Below are 27790 nucleotides of genomic sequence, written 5' to 3' on the forward strand. Positions count from 1 at the left end.
TACAATCATCAGACTAACAATTGCCTGCCTGATTTCTCTAACTATATACATTTTTACTTTCAAGGCTAATTTATTCCTCTTTACCATCTGGCTAATATTCCTGTTTCATATTTACAATTACCTGCATTTTTCATTCCGGAGTTTAACACATTACATTTTACTACCTTATCACCTGACCGACATTTCAGTCTCACACCTACTGTGTGAATTTTCTCTTACTTTAAGGGTTAAATAACCCGCTTTACCTATTTTCATCAGCTGCTGGCTGACATTCTCTCATTTGCCCATCTTCCATCACTTTAAGGGTTAAATAACCCGCTTTACCTTTTTTTGTCAGCTGCTGGCTAACATTTTCATCATATATATATTTTGTGCACATTTCTGCTTTAAGGGTTAAATAACCCAATTTATCTTTTTTCGTCAGCTGCTGGCTAACGTCTTCCTATTTTATATTACATATATCTGTTTCCTATTTCTACAATTATATATAGTTTTATTCCTGACTTAACGCTGTTCACTCACCACATTTGGCCACTTCTTTCTTTTTTTTCCTGTGCGTGCTTCTTCCCCAACCGGTTTGCCCGAGACGACTATCTCTTCAAATTGTCCAAGCCTCTGCCTTGCCCGTTTCTTCTTGGTGTCCATGGATTCTTCCCCCGTTCTCAGGCCCCAAGTTGGGCGCCATTTTGTCGTGACCCAGCTTGTCTCAGCTTTAACCCACGACAGCCATGAGGTTCGGCCTGAGTGGGGGTGTGTGGACCTGGAAGCTCCCAGCAACCCAGCTTCAATAAAGATCAAACACAGGCATCTTGTCATCTTTAGAGAGCTCTCAGTTCCATGTTGCAGAACTAGAGTCATTTCTTTATTAGCCATCTTTTCTGGTGTTTCTTAACCATCCTGCCAATACCATGAGGGAATCATTTCTCTCTTTGGTCCCTCACTGTTCTGGCCGCTTGCCTCTAATTCCTAATCTTCCATCCTCACAAGTTACTCACACACCTCTCATCTCCCTGCCCAGGTGCAGGCCTATTCAGATGCTTAGGCACATACTGATGCAAATAAGAGGCATATTACCCTGAGGCCATGGTAAACAGTAGTAGCCTTACTGGCATTAACAATACAATAGTGGGCCAGAGCTTTCCAGTGCTCCATGTTTAGTGAAACCAAAGGCTGGATCTTAAAATATTCCATAGCAGAAAGATTTTGATTCCCCCACAAATGTCTAAAATCTAGAATTCAGAAATATAACGCATGAAAGAAATATAAGCATTTAGAGATACAGAGATAATGATCTCAAGGGAAAAATTGTTTCTTCAATGGTTCCAGCTGGAGTAAAGACAGACAGGCAGCAGTGTGCCGATCTTTTTGTGGGCATTCTGGGTACTACTCTGTTTGGATTTGTTTTTGAAAAAGATGTTTTTTCTTATATTGAAATAAAATTCAATTTAAAATAGCAGCAGAATTTAAGATTTTTTTCTACGATTTTTCATCTAAATTTGACAACTCTCTTCCTTTTAATTTTTAGAGAGTGATAAGTTCCTTTTTATTTCCTAATAATATAACTCATTTATGACATAATTGCCCAATTATTTAAGCCTCATCCAAAGATGATCTCTTTAATATCTAGTTAGTGAGGTGGGTATAAAATTCTTAAAATAAGCTCTCTAAGTTAGGAAGCAGATGTTCTTTATTTTGTACTTCCCACTGGTGCACTTACAGGGCATTTAATGAGTTAGACAAGAGGTGGAAAACCATCAAGTCACACAAGTTGTTTGATTGGATGCACAACAGGGAATCATTAATGTGGTTGGAAGAGAAAAAATAGAATTAAACTGCATGCTTATCTATTTCATGACATTTCTTTTTGTGGATTTCAAAGTCAGTAAGAATAATATATTCATATCACTTTGGTAAACCAGAATAATATTTATTCTTTCTTAGTTTAGTAGGAAATGTGCTATTTCTTTGTGAACTTCAAAAAAGTATTTCTAAACTATGCTCACGTAACAATCTATATTTAATTAAAAGCCCTGAAAACATACATGGTATTTCTTTTGGCCTGAGCACTAAAGGGAATGAGTCCTCCACCTCTAAAATCAAAAGGGGTGTAGAGATATAGGTTGGTGGTACACACGACAGTAATATAGTTTCATGGGCATCACAATTTCTCACCAACATGTGCCTCTGGGCAATATGCAGAATGGAAGAAGTATCAGATGCTGTCACAGTAAGGGCCTGCCCTTGACAACTCTCAAAGGAGAGCCAGGAGAAAGTTGTTCATAAATGTCAACAAGCAACAGTTGTGGTTAAGTTCTTAGGAGCCTAATGGCTAAAACCAATGGCAAGACTGGCTTATCAACTCTTTAGATAATTATCTGTAATGTGAGATGTTTTATTTTTTAACATCTCAGTTATTAAAATAAATGTTGGTGTTATGCTGTAGTTATAGAACTATTAGATATGGTTTAAAAGCAACTGTGAACAAATGAAAGCCTATGTCACAATTTAAATTCTCAACTTGTTTCTGCAAACTTCCTGATTCATTAATAACAGTGTTTGGCAAGAGGAAAGAATGAATTCTTTCTCTCCCTCAAGTACTTGGAAACTATTTATTTTTAGACCACTCATTCATTAGTAATTCATCTCATACATATAATCTGGTATATTTTTCCAGTTAACCCTGGATAATTTTATTTTGATTAAAAAATACCTTTTTGTATTTTTGTAAAAAACCTAGTCAGTAAGTAGCAACTGCTAACAGTAACCCCCTTTCCTCTTTCTTGTGGGTGGCCTAAGATTGAGATGGATAGATGGGAGCCAATACTGAGTGTAGGCAGTAGTCCAGTGGCTAATTGTTGCCTAGACTCTTGGCTCAACTCTTCAGTCCTGACAGAAATTTTCTTTATGTTTCTTTAAACTTCACTGAATCTTTTCTTCCTTTCTTCCTTTTTTCTTTCTTTCTTTGAGTATAGAGTATGAGGAAGGAATGACAAATGTAAATAAAAATGACCACACATACAGTCTATCTTATACTTATTTAATACTTTAGCAATTTGCAAATTACCCCATGGGCTGAGGATACAGCTCCATGGTGAGCACTTGCCCATTGTGTGCCAGGCAGTGGGTTCAATCCCCATTACCCACCTGAATCATCTCTTATTAGATAACCTCAGGGTGAGCAGTTAATACAACCTATTAAGTCACCAAGACATATTTGCTGCCCTTATTCTTATACTTTGCCCCACATTCATATTCCAGTTGAAAATCACGGAAACTTAGGAATCATTACTTCTAAAGACTAATTAGTGGTTCTTGACAGTAGAGGCCAAGTAACAATATTATGAATTAAAAGATGTAATTGAATTAATCATTCAATATACACATGCAGAATACTTGCCAAGTAGCAGACACTGACGAACACTAAATCTAATGAGGCACCAAAAACTGTGCTCACAAATAAGGGAGCAGGCATTATTATTTGTTGTTGTTGTTGTTTATTAGAATGTCTGTCCAGGAGCTATGGCTATACCTGACGGCAGCGTTCTTATGTAGCATGCGCAGGGCCCTGGTTTTGCTCACAAGACAGTAGACCAGTTAAACAAAAAAGAGTTTTCCTCATTTTTCTATGGGGAAGTAGGAAGATGGACTGAAAAAATTTAGAGGCAGAATTTATGTGATCCTTGGATGACAGCATAGTCCACCAGAGAAAAACTAGCTTACAGGGTTCGATTTTGTTACCTCACTTTACCTTTGTCTGTGCCTACACATTACAGAGCCACCCCCCCAAGTGCACGCGGGGGTGTGGGGTGTGGGGTGGGGAGGGACGCCTGAATGTCAAGAGGGAAACATGTAATTGCTTTATGGTCCTGAATGAAGAGCCTCAGGATTTGTTTAGTTTCCTAATCCCATGATTTGTCAAATGAGCTGTTTTCTTCATTCCAAGGGAGTGGGAAACTCTACAAAGTCTACAAAGTCTCTGAAGGTCTGGAATTTAAATTCAAGCCCCTTTCTAAAGAAATTCCATTTGCAAGGCACTCTATGAAAATAGTATTTAGAAATGTGGTTTCTCCAGTGTGACTTGGCCAAGAACCAGCCCGAACTAGTTAGAAATTTAACCCCTGAAGATGGGTAGCAGTTTACTTTCTGGGGACTTTTGAGTAGTAAAATGCACAGCCTTCTTTGTGTTCTATCTAAATATTTAATCTCTCATTAAGTCAAGACGCCATTCTTAGGAATTACCTAAGAATTACCATTCCTTTTTTTATAAGCCTGGTAAAATTCTTTATTGCACTTAATTTCTTTTTGCAGGCTAACTTACACTAGGAGCCTCAGGACTTCGGTGGTATTTTAGTGCTAATGCTGACTGATAAACATGGCTCATTTAATGCTGGAACAATTTCTCTAATGTTCAGAGTATGTAAAGTCTAAGCAAAATCTCCAATCTCCAAATGTCTGTATTAAAACATTGGATATTTAGAAACTATTTATTTGGAGAAAATTATTTTCTCAGCTGAAATATTTGGGGGACTAAGGTTTTTGGATTCTATATAAGCAGCATGGTCACTATCCTTTTCTGTGTTAATAACATTTCCACGTGAAACTGAGATCTGAATAATGAATTCGTTTGGAGAATAATTTAGAAGTTCTCATTTACCTTGTCTTAACAACGTTGCGGAATGGTCTCAAATCTTTCTGGAAGTGCTTGGTTTGAGGCACTTGAAAGGGAACTGACAACCATTGGTCTGGCGGGTAAAGTGTGAATGCTAAGTGTGAGATACATGTGGGGTTGGCAAGACTAGCCATGACTAGACACACCTGGGGGACTCCCCTGGCTGGTGCCAACATTCCAGCTTTTAACATCATCTTTCTTTCGAGGACTTCAAGATCTATCATCAGGAGAGTATCCCTCGGAGGTAAGAAGTCATTGTCACATTGGCTAGAAAAGTAAACGCCCCATCGCCCCATCACGGCACAAAGGTGCCCAAGAATGGGATCCCAGGCAAGGTAAATGTGGTTCTTTCTGGTGAGGGGAGCCTTCATCTGGCATTTCTTCGACGCCTTAAATCCCTCTTCCTGCTGGTAGGCCACACACAAGATGTGGCTCGATTCTAGACGCCCAGCTCTCTTCAAACCCTAGCTAGTGGGCAGGGTCCTTAGGTTCCACTGGGAAGGGCCTGGGGATCCTGAGGAAGCCGCTGATGGGGAGCTAGCTCAGAATCCAGGGGTCAAGGTTTCCTCAACGGGTAAATTCTGGGGGGGGGTGCATGCAAACACAACCACGCGATGCGGTTCTTTCACACGCTCGTGGCATCTGCAGAAAGCTGCCATTGCTGAGGAGGCTCGCCTGGCCCCGCGCCGCCTCCCGGGCCAGCTCCCACGCGAGGAATTCCCGCGTTCGCCTCTGTGCCCGCCTCCCTCGTGCAGCAAACGCCCCGCCCCCTGCCACCTCCGCGCGTCTCATTGGCCAGGCCCTGAGCAAACTTCGGCTCCGGACTGGCGGCTGCGCCTATCGCTCTGAATGGTAGAGACATTTCCGCATTGGGGGGGGGGAGGGAGGAGGGTAGCTGCTCCGACTGGAGGGGGAGGGGAGGAGTGCAGAGAAAGTGGGGGCTCCGGAGTCGGGCGGCGAGCGGGCGAGCGGGTGGGCACGGGCTGCAAGTGCTGGTGCCAGCCCCAGGTGTTCGCGCGTGACGGGAGCGGAGAGGAGACCGCCGCGGCCGCACTCGCGCAACCTGCGAGACTCGATCCCAGGCCCCCAACTTCCCAGCCGCGGCAGGGAGAGGAAGGTGGGTGTCGCCTAAGGGGCGGGCCGGGCCGCGCCGAGCCAGGGGCGACCTCCGTGTGGGGTCCTGCTCGCAAAGGCGTGGCCGGAGGCCGAACGTGGGGCGTGGAAGAGTGAGGGGCGGGAGGGCCGAGGGCGTGCCGGGAAGGGCCAGGCCTCCCCGGGGGGTCCCGGAGGCCGGTCCCCGGGGAAAGGGAGCGCTGGGCCTCGGCGTCCCCCGGCGTGTGGGAGGCCGGGCCCTGGAGGCCGCGGCCAGCTGTCTGCCGGAGTGCGGAATCCGGGCTATTTATGGGCTGGAGAGAAGGTTGCGCTGCCCCTTCGCCGGCCTCCCCGCCTCCCGAGCGGCGCCAGGCGCGGAGGCTCGCGGCTGGACGGCGGCTGGCGAGGGGCCGCGGGTGCGGCCGGGGGCTTGCGGCAGTCCTGCCCTAGAGGGCGTGGAGTCCGGGGGAGGGGCGGCGAGAACGCCGCTCTGGGTCCGCCTCTTCATTGATGAAATTTAAGTTGGTGTGGTTTTACCTTTTCCGGAGTCTCCAGTCGGGTCCCTGTTGGTGTCGGGATCGCAGAGTAGCCAGGAGTTCCAAGCTGACTCGGTCCCACCAAGTTTCCGTCTTTTGGATTTTTTTTTTTAAGTCCAGTTTTTGATCGTTTTGTACGAATAGTTCCTTAAGTAGCTAACCATCGGAGGAGAAAGAACACATCGGTTGTTGCTTGAAAGGAAGGGAGACCTTCCTTATAACGCAACTCCGAGAAATTGAAAATTATAAACCAGATTATTTTAATATAACCCGAAAATGTCGAGATTTGTGCAAGGTAAGACATTTTACTTCTTATCTCTTGGCTGCTTCGTCCGAATTTGGGTATTGGTAGTCTCCAGATTAGTGGGCGGTTTGGAACTGGAAATGTTCACTTGGGATGTCGTTTCCCAAATCTTTTTGGCTAAATTGATATCTGAGCTGCTTTGCGTTGCTTTCTGGGTTGGCGTTTCATATACGTAGTATATTTATGCTCCTGTGCCCTGCAGGGGTTAGTTCTGCCATCGTAAAATCAGTTTTAATAGTATTCTGACTACGTGATAGTGACTGTAATAATTAAAACAGATTTTGCCTCCTGATTAATTCTTGTTCCCTTCTTGTGGTCGATGATAAGTTATCTTTATGGGAAAAGGAAACCCAGAGGGCTTGGGGCAGGCAAGATGGGTTTGCCAAGACTACTGAGGAAGCTATACCGTTCTTCACTTGTACTCTGTGTGTACGTGGATTGAGTCTAAGATTCATGTATTGCGAAATCGGGAGTAGTTCGTAGATACTGGAGGTCATTTCAGTCAGAGAAACGACTTTGCTGCAATGCTGTTTGCCTTTTCTTTTCTTTGAACTATAGAAAGATTATGATTTCTTTGAATTTTACAATTAACACCTCAATTCTGTATGTGTGTAAAGAAAGGGTTTAGCACATACCCATCAACTAACTACACTGTGTCATTGCCGGAATAAGTGTGTGGTATACACATTTCGACTGGTGCTGGCTTAAACTTCTGACACTAACTCTATAGCAACTCTTTTCCTTCCAGACCCCGGTGTGTGAAAGCTTCAGCCATCTTGCTTAACACAGCTAGTTAAGTTCTCAACCACTTAATATGTGATTCTCAGTTACTGTAGATGTACTTTTTTTTTTGTAGTTTTGCTAGCGATGCCCATTATTTGACCCTGGGAATGAAAATGCCCTACTGAGTTATGCCTCACTTTATTAATTCTTCCTAAATTTTGTGTAATAGATTAAAAGAATCTGACTGCTTTCATTATTATGGAAACGATGGGACCCTTATGCCTGCCTGACTTTAGCACTAAGCTCAGAAATGTCATTTTTGTCATTGTTTTGAAGTTCACATTATGCTATATGTTACAGATGCTTCTTATGTTCTGATTTAATAAATGTCTTAATCAAAATTAAGAAGGGAGAGATAACCTAGAAGTTTATTGGTCTTGTAAGTACCATAAAGCCAGTATTTTGTAAGAATACACTAGAGAAAAGCAAACAAATTTCTTATATTGGGAATCTAAAAAGTATTATAGTCAAGATATTCCATGTAGATAGTATTTTTAGGATATCTTACAAAGTTGATACACATTTACAGTTTTTGCTGTTGAGGCCATCTTCAGATTTCTAAATCAAGTATACCCAAGTGGCTGTTGACATCTGTCATTTTACTTTTTTATCCACTTTTTTTAAAGCCTTTTATTTTGAAATACTTGTACATTTTTCAAGAAGTTGCACCGTTAAATGAAGAAATCATCACAGTTGTATTAACTAAACCATAAGCTCAGTTGTGACTCTTGACTCCCATGATGAAACCCAAGTGGCCATCTGCTTTATTTGCTAGCCACTTTTACTTGGAGTAGTAGTTTTTCTTTTGCACACAGTGATGATGCTGTAAATGTTTATAACTCAGTCATGCTTTTTATCATTGCATAATTTTTGTACTTTAAGTATGAACCCTCTATGTGTTTACCTTGGCTACTGTTACAAATGATAAAACTAATTGGCTAATTTCAGAGTTGTCTACACATATCAGTTTTCAAGTGTACCAGTTAGAAAATTCTTTTTTTTTTTTTTAAGCACTTCAGTTCTTTGACCCCCTCCTCCCAGAAGTTACAGATGTTTCCTTCTGCTCATTGGTACTCTGCTTATGCTGTTTCATAAGGAACGTGTTAACAAATGTTAGGACGTGACTATTTTCATATATGGTCTCATTTAAGCTTCTGAAGAGCCATAGGAGGTACTTTTTTTCATGACTTTACAGCTGATGAAAGTTGTATCTTGTCCAAAGATGAGCTGGTGAGAAGCCCTCAAATTTATGAGTTGTTTAAAACTCCTGTCCTTTCCAACATCTTTGTTGCTTCTTATATTAAAAATTTTATGGGGCTGAAGAGATGGTTCAGAGGTTAGGAGTGCTGGACCCAGGTTCAATTCCCAGCACCCTCATGGCAGCTCACAACTGACTATAACTCCAGTTCCAGGAGATTTGGAACCCTCAGACATACATATAAGCAAAACAAAAATGCACATAAAATACAAATCAATAAATTTAAAAAAAATCGAGGAATGACCTATTCTCCAAGTACACTACTATTTCCTGTTGACAAAGATAATATATCTCTGGGGAAAATACAGTTTCTTGAGAGTAGATCTTTTAAAAGAATTTGTCACAAGCAGCAAATGCCCACAATTTAAAATGTTCCATATGCTTTTAAAATAGGTTATCCAATCCTGTGTTTTTGGTTGTAGTTTTTTTTTTAATGACATACTTTAAATTGCATAAATACTGAGAAAGATGAAAGGTCATGGACTTAGATTTGACTCCTGTTGTTGAAAGGTGACTTTAGACACTTTCCTGAACCTTAGATTCTACCTGGTAAAATTTGGATGTTGGTGTCGCACACCTTTAATCCCAGCACTCAGGAGGCCGAAGCAGGTGGATCTTTGTGAGTTTGAAGCCAACCCAGTCTACAATGTAAATTATAGGACAGCCAGGCTGTTACACAGAGAAACCCTGTCTCAGGATAGGGGTGGGAGCTCAAAATAACAACAACAATTTGGATATTGGATTGGGAATATAGTTGACTGGTTAAGCCCATGCTTAGCAAGGGTGAGGCATTGGATTCAGTCTTATGTCCCCACCTCCTCCACTGGGAGTTAGTGCTTAATGCCTTGGGGTTATTGAGAAGTTGAAATAGGGTGTTGTATTAAGTGACTGAGCTAGGCAAATACCGTGTGTCCAGTAACTAATAAAATAGTTATGACTTTTCAGATAGCATTCTTACCTGACATGCCAGCAACAGAGTATAAATAGACAGTTCTGGTCTTCATATTCCAGATTTAATATACAGGTCTGATTACTTGAAAGTTGGTATATTTAAAAGAAAAATACTAACCCTTTATAGGGGCTGAAGGGGAGGGTAGGGCAGGGCAGGGTAAAGTTTGGATAGTATGGTGGTAATATACAAGTTTCATTTTTAAAGTTCAGTTAACAACAGTTTTTTTTTTTTTTTCCCCTTGAATGCTCATGGTATGCATTGCACTATATTGGATTTCCCTTAAGGTACATACTTGGGGTCCAGTAGATCTTTGTATTATGAACTATTCATTGAGCATGCACATTTTGGGCGATTTGGAACATAGGGGTGCTACACTTGGCTGGACTTCAAATCTAAGCACTCGTTTTATAAGAAAACTAGCTGTCTTTTTTCTTAGCCACTTAAACAATACCAAGTTAGTGGGAGGTTTTCACTTAATAAAAACACTTAATACTGTTTAGAGAGGTGAGTTCTCTATGCCATTACTGGCAATAAAGGCCTAAGTTTCTTTGCATGTTTCCCTAAGTCTGTGTTCTTCAGGAGCCAATCTGTACTTTCTTGGGGTGATGCTTTTAGAGCTGGAAGCATGGTATCAAGCTGCTGTATTCTCTTACCTACTTGTGAAATTGTTTATCTATGGGGCTTTCTCTGTTGCTGGGAGTATTGTAGGGCCTCCACTTTTCTAAATAAGTGAACACTACCTCTTTCCCACCTGTCGTATTTAGAGGTAGTATCACCAACAGTTGTGGGGTTTTGCTAGGTTTGTCAATGGATGCCATTTGGAATTTTCCTTTTAAAAATTTCCTTTTAAAAAGTTCTGGGCAGTGGTGGTGCAAATGTCCATAATCCCAGCACTCGGGAGGCAGAGGCAGGCAGATCTTTGTGAGTTTGAGGCCAGCCTGGTCTATGAAGTTAATTCCAGGACAGTTAGGACTACATAGAGAAACCCTGTCTTGAACCCCCCCCCAAAAAAAAAAAGTTCTGAGAACTGTCTCCCTAAATGTTTGGAAACTTATAAATGGTGAAGAGACTGATACTGTCTAGCCAGCCAACTAAGGCTGGTTAGATGCTTAATATTGTAATTCTAGAAGTATTTTCACAATTATGAGTATGCCATTATCTAAGCTATGTAAAAATATCCGTTATTCTTAAAAATTGAAGTATTGTATTTCAGGGAAAGCCATATAAATATATCTGTACTGCTTAAAAATATTTGTGGTCTGTCATCATTCCATGTGTTGGAAATTTTTGACTGTTGGTGATTCCTGTTTGGTAGATGGCAGGTGGTCAGATGCTAAGATTACTGAGCTAATTATAACTCAAGGGTCTCAGATGAGTACAAGGGTGGCTTGGTTGTCAAGGTCAAGCTTTGGTCTCTTTCTTCTCAGGTCCTAAAACTGCTTGCTTACCATTGAAATAATTTAAGATATTTTTTACCCAGGAGGATTGTGGTATGAATTTTCTTAAGTCAGTAGTAGTGACAACAAAGTAATGACTAAATCACTCTCCTTAAAGCTATAAATTAGAGTTTATTGTGTTGCTAGGAGAGGGTGGGATGTGTGAATTTAATTCAATTCAGTCATAGTTTTAAATATTTATGGAATTCAAAATGAAGAATTGGTCTGATAAAGTATGACATTCTTTAATGTTGTACTTTGTAATGTGTGGTTAAATTCCCTTACCGAGCCTTTCTTCTAAATAAAATTGATGATTTTCATTTGTGAAGGACAGCTGAGGAAAAAAAATTGACAGGAAATACTAGAGAGATAAATATTAATGGGTACACTTCTTGGAAATACCATTTTAAAATTCTGAAGATGCATCAAAAAGTTTCTATAATAGTTTTTCTTAACAGTAGCATTTCATAGAAACCATTGTATGTGTGCATGTGTTTGTTTCTTCAGAGTTGAATTGTAGCCAACTTAAAATAATGGGAGATCTTGTGATAGGAATATAAACTGGCCTGATTCTAAAAGTATTTTATATAAAAGAACAATCTACTATAGCTTTCCACTTTCTGGCAAGCTTTATTTGATACTTTTTGTACAAATGCAGGCATTATGAATTCTCAGAAGTTTGGAGAGTTAATAGAAACAAATACTTGGAAGTTCACCTTTCTTATTGGTGAAAATGAATAAAAGATGTATTAACTTCCTATAATGCTGTTCATCCCAATAGTATTTGTACAGTGGAGAAAAGGGTGGTTTTGCTTGTGCATTTATGCTATCGGAGTAAATTCTAACAGTGTTAGACTGTTTGTATGGAGGTACTCAGATTTAAATGAGTAAAGAAGAATGGCTGATTTGAGCCCTTTGACAATGTGGGAGTCTTTAGAAACTGGAGGTTTTCTAAAGACTGTGGCCCTTTTAAAACCTACAATTTCTTTTCTAAAATATTCAGTTTGAACTTGGAGAAACAGTGTTTGAATTGTGAACATTTTGGTCTTTTAGTAGATTGTCCCAGGTATAATTACTATTAATTGAAACAGTATTTCTTAGATCTTTAAAATTCTATCAGACATAGATTTTTCTATTAATAACTCACTAAATTCTTTGGAAGTTGGGCTTGCTAAATCATCTCAAAAATTAAACTTTGTGGTTTTTGATTGAGCGATTTTTGTGTAAAACCTGCAATAATGTTGTGTTTGAAAATGGTTTCCCTGTTCTCTTGATTGGTGATGCTGGCATCTCCTTTAGTTTGTTGTGAAGTAATTGTCTAAGGCTCCAGTTTTGCCTCTGCCAGTAGTTCTCATTGTTTATTTTTCTCAGTCATGGCCAAAAGAAATTGGTTGTGTTCCCTCAACCATTTTGACAATTCAGGATTGTTCTGAGAATTATGGAGAAACAAGCTATGTTGTTTTACTTACAAAATGTTTCATTTCCCTCAAACATTCCTAGATATTTTTGTTGGTTTTTCTTATGTAAATCAAGAGTTTCCTATTCCTTTGTGATGTTACTTGTATCTTAAAAAACAGTGCAGGACCATTCATTGTATTCGTGGACTTGAAACAGCCATGTTATACATATTCTACTTTTTACTAAATTGTAAAAATACTGTTTGGGGAACAGCTTTTTGAGAACAGCTCTTCTTGGCCACAGTAAGCTGAAAAGCAATTAGAGTTGTTGCCTTAGCAAAAGCTGATACAGTATTTTATTTGTGTTGTAGTTTTGCTTAGAATTATAAAGCTCCATGCATACAGACAAAAGTTATATAGATATTTGCAGTGTTTTGGGCTAATTCGTACAAATGGTTAAAATATTAGCCTTGGAAATAAACTATTTATAGATTACCTAAATTTTTTTTTTCATTGCTCAGGAAACAATATTTAAGGAAAAGTAGAAGAGCATAAGATACAGCAAGGTAATGCTGTTTAGTTTTATTATCAGCTGATAACATCACATGATAGACATTAGGTTTCTGGTTTTTATATTGATTTGGTAGCATGGAGCTGGAGTAATAACCATATAAATGTACTTTAACTATGAGTGGAGTTTTAACTGTAACTATCCAGTTAAAAGAGAAGCAAGCAGTGTGCCAGTCAACAGGGCTTGGGTATCACTTAGGAAAATCATGGTTTCTGGGCTCAGTTCTGTATCCTCAGGGTAAAGAGTGACCTTAAAGGCCCTTCCAGGCTTAAAAGTGTATCAAAGTGGACCTCTATTAAGATTCAGAACAGAGCTCCCAGGTAATTTTTGGCCCTTGGTGACTTTATGTTACACTGCTTCCCTTTGGCATGACTTTCTTCTCAGCTACTAACTCTAAAAATAAAGTGATACTGTTTATCAAAGGTACTTTGAATGTTTTCCACAAGTAATATTATATTTTTAATTGAGATTTTAAGAACTATTCTAGATTGGAGATGTTTGTTCTGTAGTGTAATCCTTGATTTTTATGTCTGAAGCACCTGATTCAATTGCTAACACTACCAAAAGAAATGGACTTTATTTTATAAAAACAAGGTTGATTTTAATGAGAAGTCTAGTTTATGTATCCTACCAGTTTTTATATAGAGAGCAATGCATGATTAGCAAAACTCTTGAATATTCTCATAATCCTGTTGTAAAGTCTTATATCCTTTTATTTTTGTTGTCACAATCATTTATTGTCTGGGAATGCAGCCCAAGAGTAGAGCACTTGCCTAGTAGGAACTAGATCTCTGGCAGGCCTCTCCCCAAGCATTTATTAAACATCCATATGTTTCTTTTCTGCCCTCTCTCTCTTACCCCCCTCTTTCTCTCTGAGTGAGGAACACCCCCCCCCTTTCTGTCTCTATCTCTTTCTCTCATTTTTCAAGACAGTCTTTCTTTTGTGTAACAGCCAGGGCTGTCCTAGAACTCACTCTGTAGACTAGGCTGATCTTGAACTCAGAGATCTGCCTGCCTCTGCCCCCCAAGTGCTGGGATTAAAGGCATGTCAATTTATAGAATGGTGTGTCACTAGTCAGAATTATGTTTCATGTTTAAAGTAATTAACTGTAAGAAGTTAGACCAATCTGGGCCTGGTGCCATCTCAGAAACATGTCCTTGGGGTGTAGAATAGGTAGTAAGAAGAACCAGGAGCATAGCTGCAATAAACATTAAAATAAATGAAATATTATCAAAGCAATACTGGCAGTGTTTGCTTATTAGAAATGCATATTCTTCCTACCCCAAAATTGTTGAGTCAGCACATCTGGGAGCTTGCCCAGGAATCAGTGTTTTAATTAGCTCTCTGGGTTATTTATATGCAAATTAAAGTTTTAGAAGGACTGCTCTAGAAACCACAGAGTAGGAAATTGTAGTCTTTGTGTGCTTTGTGGTACTTTTATTAGCTGTCAGCATTCAAAAAACGTACCTCAATCTGGGATTATGATATGCCTGGATCATGTTCCTCATGGCTCAAGAGTTAAGAACACTTGTTCTTGCAAGGACCCATGCTTAGTTCCCAGCACTCACATGGTGGTTGGCTTACATGGTGGAGTTACTGTCCATAATTCCAGTTTCAGGGAATTTGATGCCCTCTTCTGGCCTCTGGAGGCATCAGACATATACATTGTGCACACACATGCAGGCAAGATACTCATACATATAAAATTAAATATTTAAAATCCTTTTTAAATTGTAAGAAAAAAAGAAATTCCTGGATAATGAATTTGCATTTACTAGATTAGACAGTGAATATTCCACCAAATGAGGAAGACATAGTGCAGCTATGGAAATCAATTCCTACCTTTTGGCATCACAAGAGTAGAGTGGTAGACAGGTTGGTTAGAAGACCACTGTCCTTCTGAACAGAAGAATGAAAATGCTGGTAAAATTAAGGTAGTATTGAAAATAGAAAGAGAGAATGGAATTGTAGTGATGCAAATAAGCAGTTTTGTTACGGGATTGATGGCAATGTGGAGGCAAAGGAGGGAGGAGCCAATTTTGTGACTTTAGTTTTAGTCTGTATGATTTAAGAAAATGTTAACGTGTAGGGAGCAGGAAGGGTAGTAAGTTGAGTTTGAGGTAACCTGAGAGTCCAGGTATAAAAGATGTAGAATTGGTAGAGAAGTTAAGTCTGGAGCTGGTGATTGTAGGATTTGGATGAGAGGTACATATTTAAAAGCCACCAATAAGAAGATCCTAAGAGAGGATGGCTTAGCAGGTAACAGTGCTTGACACCAAGTGAGGACCCACACAGTAAGAGAGAACCAGGTCTGTAAATTGTCTTCTGACCTCCATCCTCCCAATTTCTGCATGTGAGCTGTATGAAAACTGTTAGCAGTAGTGAGGGTGGTGAGGGAATAAATGAAGAGAAAAGAAAATGGTCTGGAGACAGTCTTTAGGGAACTTGGTAGGAGAAAGGAGGAGCCAATTGTGGAAACTGAGACATGATCACAAAGGTAAACCAAAATGTCAGATGCTTCTGGGTAGTGGAGCCCAAAGAAGAGCTTTGTTGGGTAGTGTTTTCACACATGAATTGGAAGGACAGAAGAACCTGGTTAGCTTGAATTGGTATATCTAATCAGTATATACTTTGACTTCATTCATTGTTATTTCCAGTTGTGATTACATTTTAGGAGTTCTATGTTTTTTGTTGTTGTTGTTTAATCCCTTTAATCTTTCTAGGTACAGGTGGATAGATCTCTGAGTTCTAGGCCAGCCTGGTCTACGTAGTAAGTTTCAGAACAGCCAGAGCCATGTAGAGAGACCCTGTCAAAAAACAAAACAAAAAAGATAGTTGATTGTATCTGTGGGCTTCCAAGGAACACTGAGACTGATGAGATGGAAGGGATAAGTGGTGAGGTGGACTAGGGATGGTTCTTTATCTTTTGTTGCCCATGCCTTCTGCTTTCTGCTTTTTTCTGGGTTTCTGAATGTCCTGTAATGTCATCTCCAGCCCCCACTGCCTTCTCCTGCACTTGGATAGTAAAAAGTCCATAATGTTGAAATTTTAGTTCTGTGAATAAGGAAGAACTACATGATAGCAGGAAGTGCAGGGCTGAGAAAAACCATTACTGCTTGGTCTGTACGATATTTACTAAAGTATAATTAAACCAGCCAAAGAATTCTAGCAAGTTCTAGTAAGCCCAGTTTTGCGTGATGGGGAGTGATTCTGTTGGTTGGATAGGTAGACTTTGGAGGAGAATGATATTTAAGGATTTTTATCCTAAAATTTAAAGAAAGCCAGACCTGAGGAAAATGAATAGAATGTGTTGATTTACTGTAGTGGGATGGAACTCAGGACAAAACAAACAAACAAAAATCCTTGATTTGTAGGCCCTGTGTAGGCAGGCATCTGCCTACACTATGACCTTGGGGAAGGCACCTATTTCAACTTTAGATCCCCCTCATCCAGAAAGTGAGGAGAGTGGAAGTTGCTCTCTCATCTTCAAAAATATTTTGGCTTATGAGTATTTTAATGAAATATTTGATTCCTAGTTTACTTTCAGTCTTAAGTATCGGAGGATCAATTCCCTTTGATAGGAAGTAGGAAGGGAAGAAACCATTTTTATGACATTGGAAATTTTATATTATTCCAGGGATTCTTTTGTTGGCCTTCCCTTAGAAACATAGTTGCCATTGTCAGAAATGTGACTTGAGAATGTTAAGTCCTAGAAAAAAAGAGTTCTTTACCTTTCAGAAATTCCATACCTTTGTTTAAAAAATCGGGATGAATAAATAACTAACTGAACAGAAAAATGGATTTTACAAAGCCACAGAGAAACCCTGTCTTGGGGGGGGGGGCGATTTTAGTTCTGTGCCTTCTGGTCTACACTGAAGCATGAAAATCACTGCTCTTGCTGAATCAACTATCTTTCCGTCCTTTTAACTTAATTTTTTAAAACAAGATCTCACTATGAAATTCAAGCTGGCTTCAAACTTGTTCTCTTCCTGCCTAGCTTTTTGAGTGTTGTGGTTTCAGGTGTGTGCCCACATCCTCAGCTATTTCTGTATATTCTTTACTTCTTAAAGCCCACCCTTATTCCTTAATCATTAAGAGTATTTAATGATTAAGTGAAACTACAGCAGGATGGGGTAGAAGAGGGTAATGAGTTTGTTACCATGTTCTTTCTTTTGGAAGATGATTAAATTTGAAGGAATATACTAGGGTAGAAGAAATACCAATTCCTATTCCTCCTCCTCCTCTTTTTTTTTTTTTTTTTTTTTTCGGGTTTTTCTGAGACAGGGTTTCTCTGTGTATCTTTGGAGCCTATCCTGGCAGTCGCTCTGGAGATCAGGCTGGCCTTGAACTCTCAGAGATCTGCCTGCTTCTGCCTCCCGAGTGCTGGGATTAAAGGCATGCGCCACCAACACCCGGCCCAGTTGTTCCTTCTATATACCCAGTACTTATCAAAGAAATGGAGGAAGTCCAAGGAATGTTTTTTATAACTCAGATTTGAATCTGTGTTTGGTTATTTTTTGAGGATATGTCTGAAGGTTGGACCTACTAAAGTTGGCAGATATCTAAGAATACCTTTCAGACAGCCTTCCTACTTGGGAGGATACTGACATGATAGATTCCGTGTATTCACCTTAAACCTTGTAAGTTAATTGGTAGTCTGTTCTAGAGAGGGAATCTTTAAAATTGTTTCAATTTCCTTTATTTAGCTAAATCTCAAATAGCCACTTCGTTATATTTGAACTTTGCATTTATACTTATTTTTTAGCTCATGTTGGCATTTGCCCAGAGTATAAATTAAATGTTTCATTCACTAGTTTTTTTTTTTTTTGGGGGGGGTGACTTATATTCAACTTAAGGGGAAAAATTACAGTCTATAACTTCTGTGTCTGAAATTTTTTTTGTTTAAAAATCATTGTATAGTTATTTCAGGATCTGTTCAAACTGATCTGTGGCACAGAACAAAATAGTTCATGTTTTTAAATACATGCCTTTTTCTTCCTTCTTTAGAGTTTTTTCCAAATTATTTGTCAACTGTTATGAGAATTGGATTTGGTAGAATTTCTTATTTCTCTTTGCTTTTGATTGTGGATGTGTATGACTAGCTGCTTTAAGTTCCTTTTTCCTTGATTTCTCTTCAGTAATGAATTGTAATCTGGAATTGTAAACTATCATAAACCCTTTCTCCCTTTGAGGTTGCTTTTTGCCAAGCTATTTACCAAAGCAACAGAAATGAAACAGGAACACCCTGTTGGGCAAGAATCTTTTAGTCCTATCTGACTGAAGGTATCTCTGGGATTGCGAGAACATGCTACCCTTATTCCCAGGAAACTTTTGGGCTTTGGCTTTCTGCAACAAAAGTAACTTTAGAACTGAGCAGTATGTGCTGTTGCTCGTTTTCAGGCCAGGTGTGAGTCTTGACCTTTGCTTGTCTGGAAACTTAAATCTCTGCTGGCTAAAGTAACTCAGAATCTAGGTTTTCAGTTCTTATTCCTTGTTGATTCAGTTCTCAGGTATTTTCTAGGAGAAAATTTATGCCAAGCTTTAAAAAATAAAACAACAACAATAAAACAAACAAAAGAACCAGTTAATTTGTTCCCTACTTTTCTACCACTGTTACCTCTTTTCTTTTCTGGTTTATCAAACTAAAACTGCTTTGAACTTTTCCCTACTCATTTTCTAAAGACAGTCCTATATCCATGAGAAGAAACATGGGTTTAATTCTGCAAGTAAAAATATTTCCCTTGAGGATTAGTTCCAAAGGCCCACCCAACCTATTTATTCTTTTAACTTGATTGGCAATTTGGGGTCAGGAGGGGTCACTGAGGCAGTCTTACTAGTATCCTAGCCTGGCCTTGATCTCACAGATCCATCTGTCTCTGCCTCCCAAGTTCTGCACTAAGGAAGTGCAGCATTACATCCAGCAAAGTTATGGGGAGGTTTGTTTCTTTGTTTTAGACTGGGGATTGAACCCAGGTCTTCAGATATACTAAATACTTGGGTACTCTACCACTGACCCACACATACCTGAAATTAAATTAAAACAAAAAACGCCAAAGCTATTCACATAAGCAACCCTCTTCTCTGAACTATCACCTACCTACCTATCTAGATATAATCTATCTATCATCTATCTGCTTACCTATCTTTGTGCCCCATCTCTTCTTCCTTCTTTTTCTCCCCTCCTCCACCCCAGCTTTTTAGGAAAGAGGCAACTTAGGCCTCTTCCCTAGCAGGGAAAAACATATCAGTATTTTTGTGATGTGATCCTGACAGAAAGCCACAGTGTGGAGTTTAGATAAAACCCCAGGTGGGTATGATTAAGACTCAAAACATCTGGAATATAAACCAGTGTTTCAGAACATTTGGGGCCTATGCTCAGATGCTCCCAAGGAAACTTGGGGTGGGGGCAGGAGACTGGAGGGAGGATACACTAACGATCTGGTCTCTTTGAGGATTCTAAGGATGGATGAGAGGGATGTTTCTCTCTTCTCCAGAGGCTCTGGTACTTTTCTCTACTTAGTGTCTCTTGGATTACATGTCATTATGCAACATCAAAGATTAAAAAAAAAACATGAGATTTTGAAAAAGGCTAATATTTACTGTATATTGTCTGGCCTCAATACAAGCTTGGTGAAGGAAAAATTTAGCTGAATTACTAAGGCTTAACTTCAAATACCATCCTACAGCTAGACCTATTTTGTAGAAATCAAAGGAAGTTCTCTAAAGTACCTAATGTACAGGCCTCTACCACTCTACCAAGATTGGAGGCTATACAAAGAAAACTAAGTTCTATAGGACACACTAGAAGTAAGGTTTCCTGCACTCTATCCATTCCTCTGCTTGTATAGCACTCTTCCCAGAAACAATGCTTGGACTATTAGGGGCAATTAAAATTCATGTCCCCCTTATAACCAAAGACTTTAACATCACAAGAAAAACTAGAAAGCTTCATCGAGGAGACCCCAAAATCACCAGTCAACTGGTACATATAGGATACATCTTAAGTCTGTTTTCTGACTTGGTTCTCTTTGTTTTTTGGGGACATCCAAAAGGCCTGATTTTTCTCCTTGTGTCCTAACAGGCCTTCCTGCTACCTTCCAAATGGGTAAAACTGTTTCTTACTCTAGGTCTAATGCTTTTCTTAGTGCCCAGAGATTATGTCTAAAACTTAAGCAAATAATTATAGTAGCCTAAGAACCTTTAACACAGAGCCTCGGGCTCCACAGATGCAGCTGTTGAGCCCTGCCTTTTCAGTGTTAAACGACTGAGACCTGGAAAACACACTCTAAAGTGACCCCTTCCAGGGGTAAAGGTACTGAAGACAGATTGACAAAAGACAGTTTTACAGATTTCCCAAGTCAATTGTTCACTCCAAAGACAGAGATAGAAATTTCTTTGTTTGTTAATGTTTTGTCATATGTGTTTATATTTGTTTTCATGTAATTGTATGTCATCTTATGTTAAGACTACATAAAACTCAGTCTACCCTCAGAATTTCCCACAGTAATTGAGTAAAACACTTGTGGCCACTTAACATATCAACAGTTTTCAAAATATCTAGATAAGCTTACTCATTGTCATTGTATATGATAAAAGTGGCTATGTTTTTAGTTTAAATAACTAATAACATATTTTAAGGTAAGTTTTAACATAATATTGAAAGACTGAAACCATAGCCTATCTACTTGTGATTGCATCTTTCAAGAAACAGGCTTTTCAAGTTTCTTATCAGGTAAGCTTTAAAACAAGGAAAGAAGAAAGGACGGAGTAGAAACCAATCTGTTTCAGCCTACTTAAATTTTAACAATCAGGCTAGGCTCCATGTCTTTAAAAATAAAAACTCCTATGCTTTATTTGTATTAAGAGTATATCTTTAAAAGTACAGATTTAGATTAAGAATGACTATAAAAGATTATCTGATCAGCAGTCTAACTTACAGATAATACACAATCTTTGGTATTTTTAAAAGGATCTATATATCTGGCTATTAGGGTGTATTGTGTCTGCCTCAGTGGTGATTTTATAATGTTTACATAATACCAGATTGACTTAAAATTAAATGGTCATGTTAATTAAAACTGTCAACTTAGGCCATATTCATTTTAATTAATAAGGTAAATTTAAAAATTAGATAAACAGTCTAGGTTGAAATGGTACTTGGTCAGTCATTCTCTCAGCTCTGATCCTGTAAGTAGTCTAAAGATGCTTCTATTGCTGGAAAATAAGCTAGCTTTTAAGACCTGGGGGCTTCTGCTCCAGGGTTCAGCTTCTCTTGGACAGCTGTCATCTGGATAATTATCTTCTAGGCTCTGTTATTCCTAAACTAAAATTGAGAAAATTAGTGCTATGCTTTATACTTTCAGCTTTTTTTCTTTCTTTCTTTCTTTCTTTCTTTCTTTCTTTTTTTTTTTTTTTGAGATAAGGATTCTCTTTGTAGCCCTGGCTATCCTCGAACTCACAGAGATCCACCTGCCTCTGCCTCCCAAGTGCTGTGATTAAAGGCATGTGCCACCACTACCCTGCTGCTTTCAGCTTTCTTTGAATAATATATCTAAAAAGGACTTTAAGTTTATCAAAATAAATTTAATGTATTATACTAAGCCTTTTAGGCTTCTAATTAAGAAACTGAGTCTTAAGTGAGATTTACTTGAAAAATGTTCTTGCCAAGCTCTGTTTTACAAAACTCAATTTTAAAGAAAGGTTTGTTTTTCAGCACTTGGTAACTGACCTTCCGGGTGTTCAGTAACCATACTTGAAGATGTATGTTAATGTAAACACAAAGACTAAAGGGGCAGGCAGTATTTTATCCCTTGCCCCTAGCACATCTGAGTTCCATGGGATGATGGATACTTCTCACCTATAGCTCTGCTAACACATCTGTCCTGTTGATCCAGAGATTGGACTCAAAACCAGTATACATTCTACAAACAGGAGGGTCAGCACAGAGGAAAATGTCTCCAATGCTTCCAAGGGAAACCACATAGTCAGCAAATAACGTAGATAAGGAAAATTAAAAGAGCCATGGGCTCCTCGAAAGTCCAAAGTTACCCCTGTGGACCAGACCCTTGTCTAGCCTTAATAATAAAAAAAGAAAAAGTTAATTTTGGGTTATTTACATTTGATTATAAATGCCCAACAGAAAAGTAGAAAGAATTTCTAGGAGTCTTAGTTGGGGGTCATCCTTTTGGGTTCCAGGTGTTTTCCCTGGCACCACCAGGTTTCTCCCTAACCCCAAACTGGTCCTGCCTATCAAGACATCTCTTTTGTTAATGCTTCCCCTCCAACCTGCCTCTTGCACCTAGCCTACCCAGCCCACCTAGCCAGCCCAATGAGCTCCCTCTAGTTCCCACCCCTCTATCTGCCCAACCCCCACCCCCAGTTTACCCAGGAGATTGGTTCTACTTCCTCTTCTCAGGGAAATTCATGCATCCCTCTCTGGGCCCTCTTTGTTATCTAGACTCTCTGGGCTGTAGATTGTATCCTTTACTCCTGATAGCCACCTATAAGTGAGTTCATACCTTGTTTGCCTTTCTGGGTCTGGGTTACCTCACTCAGAATGATTTTTTTCTAGTTCCACCCATATTTTTTTTTTTTTTTGCAAATTTCATGAGGTGTGTGTGTGTGTGTGTGTGTGTGTGTGTGTGTGTGTGTGTGTGTGTGTGTGTGTGGTTTTGTTTTTTGTTTTCTCAGTTGAGGGTTATCTAGGTTGTTTCCAGGTTCTGGCTATTACAAATAATGCTACGAGCAAGTGTGCTTTGTGGTATGATTGGGCATCCTTTGGGTATATGCCTAAAATTGGTATAGCTGGGTCTTGAGGTAGACTGATTCCCAATTTTCTAAGGAACCTTTATGCTGATTTTCAAAATGTCTGTACAAGTTTGCACTCCCACCAGCAGTGGGGGAGTGTTCCCCTACTCCACAACCTCTCATCAGCTGTCATCAGGCTCCTAACAATGGTGGAGAGGGTGCCTGAACTGGCCATCTACTGTAAGCAGATTGGTGACTTCCTTAGTTGCCATCAGAGATTCTCTATCAGGTAACTGTTGGAAACAGAAACATCGATCCACAGACAAGCTCTGAAAGTCTTGTGGAGGAAAGAGAGGAGGAATTATAACAGCCAGGGGGGGTCATGATGGAGGAATCCACAGAGACAGCTGGCCTGGGCTCACAGGAATTCATGAATGCTGGACCAACAGTCAGGGAGTGTGGATGGGACTCACCTGGGCCCTCTGCATCTGTGTGACAATCATGTAGCTTGGTCTCTTGGTGGGGCTTCTGGTGGTGGGAGCAGGCCCTCTCCCTGGCTCTTGGCTGGCTTTTGGTAGCCTGTTCCCCATGCTGGATTGCCTGGTCCACCTCAGCATAGGAGGAGGGGCTCAGTCCTATCTCAGCTTGACGTGCCATGCTTTGTGTAGGCCCATGGAGGGCCTGTCCCTTTTTGGATGGAGATGGAAGAGGAGATGAGAGGAGAGGAGGGAAGGGGAACTGGTTGGTATGTGAAGTGAATGGAAAAAGATGTTATTTGAATGGAAAAAGATGTTATTTAAATAAAAAATAAAACATGAGAAACTGAAAAAAAGAAAAGTAGAAACAAAAAATAAAATTATTGGTAATAATACAAAATTAGAATTTAAAAGAAACAGTAGTTCAGATTTTATACAGGCCTTCAAATTAAATCCTGTTTATGGGCTATTGGCATGCTAGGTAGCATTGGCTGTAGCTATAATACCATGATAAGTTCTATTTATATGAATCTGTTTAGGTAGATTTTTGTAAATCTGTCATCAATTGTAACTTTACTCAAGTTTTGATTTTTCCTCATTATTTTTCTTTTGACACTGTTGGTACTCAGACTTTATAGGCTTCTTTCTATATAAGGATTTTCTAGAGGAGCAGAACTGGTAGAATGACTATATAGAGAATAAATGTTATATATAATGTAATATTTAATTATAATAAAACTTATATATTTAATTATATATAAATTGTTATAATTCAATTCTATATTGCATATACTACTATATAGTACATATGCTATATAATATGTCAGGTTCATATATTAATATATATAATGTATAATATATTTAATTATATATTTTAATATTATATGTGTTGTAATTTTTAAAAAGTGACATGAGAGAAAAAGATACCATGAGACAGAGCTCATATGGAGGGGTTTTTTCCCCTAGGGGAAAGGGAATGGGAAAAGGGGGGAGGAGAGGGAGGAGACCAGAATTTGGGGATAGGAGCAGTAGAAGAGAAAAGAAAGGTGGAGAGAGATTGGGGAGAGGGAGACAGAGAGACAGAAACAGAAGGAGAGAAAGATGGAAGGTGGGCAGAGCCCTTTTAAAAGACAACACAGTGAGTGTGCACAGGTGGTGTTCTTAGTGGCTGCAGCTGACATCTCCTGGCAGAACCCCAAGAGCAGGCCAGTACCGATACCTGAAATAAATATACATACATACATACATACATACATGCATACATACATATTATTTATTAGGACTGGCTTACAGGCTATGATCCAGCTAGTTCAACATGGCTGTATCCTAACAAAAAGTTCAAGAATCCAGTCATTGTTTAGTCCACAAGAGTGCATGTCTCTCAGCTGCTCTTCATTATACTCTGGAATCCCAAAGGAATAGGTTCTAATGCCAGTGAAACAAATGAACTTGCCAGTGAGGGAGAGAACAAACAAGCAAAGGGCAAAAGCTTCCTTCTCCTATGTTTAAAGGTGAATCTTCCCACCTCAAAAGATCCAGATTATAGGTGGGTCTCCCCACTTCAAATGATTTGATTAAGCAAAATCCTTCACAGGTGTACCTAACCATTTGCGTTTCCGTTAAATCAGATGTTGTCAAGTTGACAGCCAAGAATAGCCATCACACTTTCTTTAGCGTATTTCCATTTTGTTAAAAAGCAAAGCCCAGTGAGTCTTCACCTTAACTAATCTGAAAATAACAAAATTCACAAGTCTTCTTGTTGCTGAGTGATTTTAATCAGTGGCCTTATATTTTTTATTTAAGACCTTAGCAAAGCTATGTCTCAAGATGGTGCTTCTCAGTTCCAAGAAGTCATTCTCCAAGAACTAGAATTATCTGTGAAGAAAGAATTAGAAAAAATACTTACAACAGCAACCTCACATGAGTATGAGGTAAGGACTTGATAGTGTCTTTTGCTTTATGTGTCAGCATGCTCAGTTGCTGTGAGTGGTGATTTTTACTTGGAATAATCATGGGATGTAACATCAGAAAGTTAGCATTGTTGAACAGCCAAGGATCTTTAACATTTGTTTGTAGTAAAACTTTTCTCTCTCTCTCTCTCTCTCTCTCTCTCTCTCTCTCTCTCTCTCTCTCTCTCTTTCAAGCTGAGGAAATTTCCTAAGTCACCAAGAGAGTATGGACAGAATTAAACTTTATTTTGTGTTTTAATATCGTTGGGTAGAAAAATGGTTACTGTGTTTAGTCAGATCTATAAGGAGTTAGTCTGACAACCATGTACTCGTCATGCCTTTTCCCCAAGGCCAAGTCTAGCAGAACTGTGCTATTGTGACAACCCTCAAGTTTCCCAGAGTTGAGAAGCTTTACTTTTCTGTTAGCACATTATCTTTTGTTTTTCAATTTGTTTGTATTTAGTGTTTTGAGGTTAGTTATGTTTTATTCCTTCTTTTGTTCTTTTGATGACAATTTATTTGCACTCAGAAGTAGTGAAAGATACTGGTATGTAATTGGGAACATGTTGAAATTCCTAGGAACCAAATATTGTCCAGGTCATATAATTGAGTGGTAGGATAGAGGAGAAGTTTGATTTGTATGTTAAAGAATCCTTTAACTATAATTCCTTGTAGTTTTCTACTTTAGTTTCAAACAGACCTTAAAAATTGGTTCCACTTTATATTCTGATAGTGTAAGAATTTCACTTAAAGTTGTTTAAAGTATAGTCTGTATCTAGTTTTAATACCTGTTGAACAGTCTGCTGTTTATAACAATTGCTTCTATTTTCATAGCATACTAAAAAAGATCTTGATGGATTTCGGAAGCTATATCATAGATTTTTGCAAGAAAAGGGACCTTCTGTAGACTGGGGTAAAATCCAGAGACCTCCAGAAGATTCGGTAAGTTTTAGATAAAGTGTAAGAAAATTCAAGGTAATTTGGGTTGTTGCTTTAACTTTGTAGGTCGGTTGTGAAGACTTAAAAGAACCATATCAGTAAACACTTTGCTTTCAGTGTTTGCTTTCAGGAATAGTAGTCTTATTCCTTTATGTGGAAAAGTTCTTAAAAATTTAAATTTATAAATTACACGTTTCTTAAAAAAAAAAAAACGAGAGAACAAAACAAGCAAAATCTCTACTAGTCATCTGAATTGTATTCTCTTATTTTTAACACTGAAGTTAAAATTCCTCTTGATGAGTTGGTGAAGTGATTCATTAGGAGGAGGAACAGTGCTTGCCTGAAAGTCTAAATACCTGAGTTCGGTTCCTAGAACTCACAGTGGAAGTTGTTCTCTGACCTCTACATTTGTGTAATGGTTCATGTACACAGACACAGACAGACACACACACAAAGTTAATTTTAAAAATTCCTCTTCTCTATAATGTCAATTATAATTAGCTAGCAGGGTTTTTTGGTCATGGTGGTGGGGTCCCTAATTTTGGTCTTTGTTTTACTTGGCCCTAGCCACATTAATTATGATTTATTTATTCACTTATTTATATATTTGCTGTTAGATGGTAAAATTAATATTTTCTTTCCCAAAGAAAGTGAGAATTTTTCTGTATAGGTATATTCTTAAAAAGCATAGATTCATTCAGTTTTTAAAAGTATTCGGGAACAGATCTAACATAATGATAGATTTAGTCACTTTAAATACTTAGAAGTTTTGGCTTAAAATTATTCCTAAGTGAATAACTTGAGTTGACTACTATATGGCAGACTCTGGCTGCAGTCCCAGGAGCCCTACTGCTACAGTGCCCACACTGCACACACTACAGAGCCTGTTGTCAGCCAAGGGCAGAGCACTAGCCCCTTTGTGCAGCAGCCCATGTGCACCTCTAGTGTCATGCTGGGGTTAAAGCATCCATGGGTGGGTTTGTGCTGAAGGATGAATGAGCTCTAGAAGCTCAGTGGGCAGTGCCCCTTCACAGTTTCTAACCTGTGGACTGAAGGCCAAACTTGAGGTTTAACAGGTGGCAGGATTAGCTGGTGGTGTACAACTTGTCCTGTAGTCTCATATGTGGACAGTGAGCCAGAGGATCACTTGATCTTAAGCATCATTAAACTTGGGCAACATTCTGAGAACTCATCTTTACTTCCCCTCCCTGTGCCATAAAGTAGAAAACATTTCCTTATATTAATTTTGTTTTACAGGTACCTACCTTTATCAAAAAACTGCCACTAAAATAGTTTCAGAAGAAAAAAGAGCCTCATTTGTCCAGTTAGTCCAGATTTAGTTCTAAAGTTGTGATTTTTTAATTCTTTACATCCTAGATGAACTTAACCTTTTGAACAGGAAAGAAAACACATGTTTGTTACTTTTGTTGTCTGTTAAGATTCAAGAGTCTGCTTTGCTAGTGGAGAAATTTCTGTACTGTGAAAGATTGTAGTATATAGGGAGTGTTCTTAAAGTGAGGATTGGAGGATGGAGAAGGAACTCAGATCCATCCTGGGACTTTATGCACCCACTTCCCAACAGCATTCTGCTAACTCCTTTCAGGAGGCCATGCCCATGTAGTGAGCCATAATTGTTGATGTAGATGCACAGTTCATGTGAAAAAGGAACAAGTAGAAAAG

General features: G+C 39.0%; 1 protein-coding gene across 1 annotated transcript in view; it reads left to right on the forward strand.

Moving 5' to 3' along the window:
- Window positions 1-6486: 6486 nt before the first annotated feature.
- Window positions 6487-27790, forward strand: part of Ugp2 (UDP-glucose pyrophosphorylase 2) — a 53670-nt gene continuing 32366 nt past the window's right edge. The window contains 3 exon segments of the mRNA NM_001246758.1: window positions 6487-6592; window positions 25026-25153; window positions 26006-26113. Of these exon segments, the coding sequence (NP_001233687.1) occupies window positions 6574-6592; window positions 25026-25153; window positions 26006-26113 (255 nt within the window). The 5' untranslated portion in view covers window positions 6487-6573.

The sequence above is a fragment of the Cricetulus griseus genome, assembly GCF_003668045.3.
Source record: "Cricetulus griseus strain 17A/GY chromosome 1 unlocalized genomic scaffold, alternate assembly CriGri-PICRH-1.0 chr1_1, whole genome shotgun sequence".
NCBI lineage: Eukaryota > Metazoa > Chordata > Mammalia > Rodentia > Cricetidae > Cricetulus > Cricetulus griseus.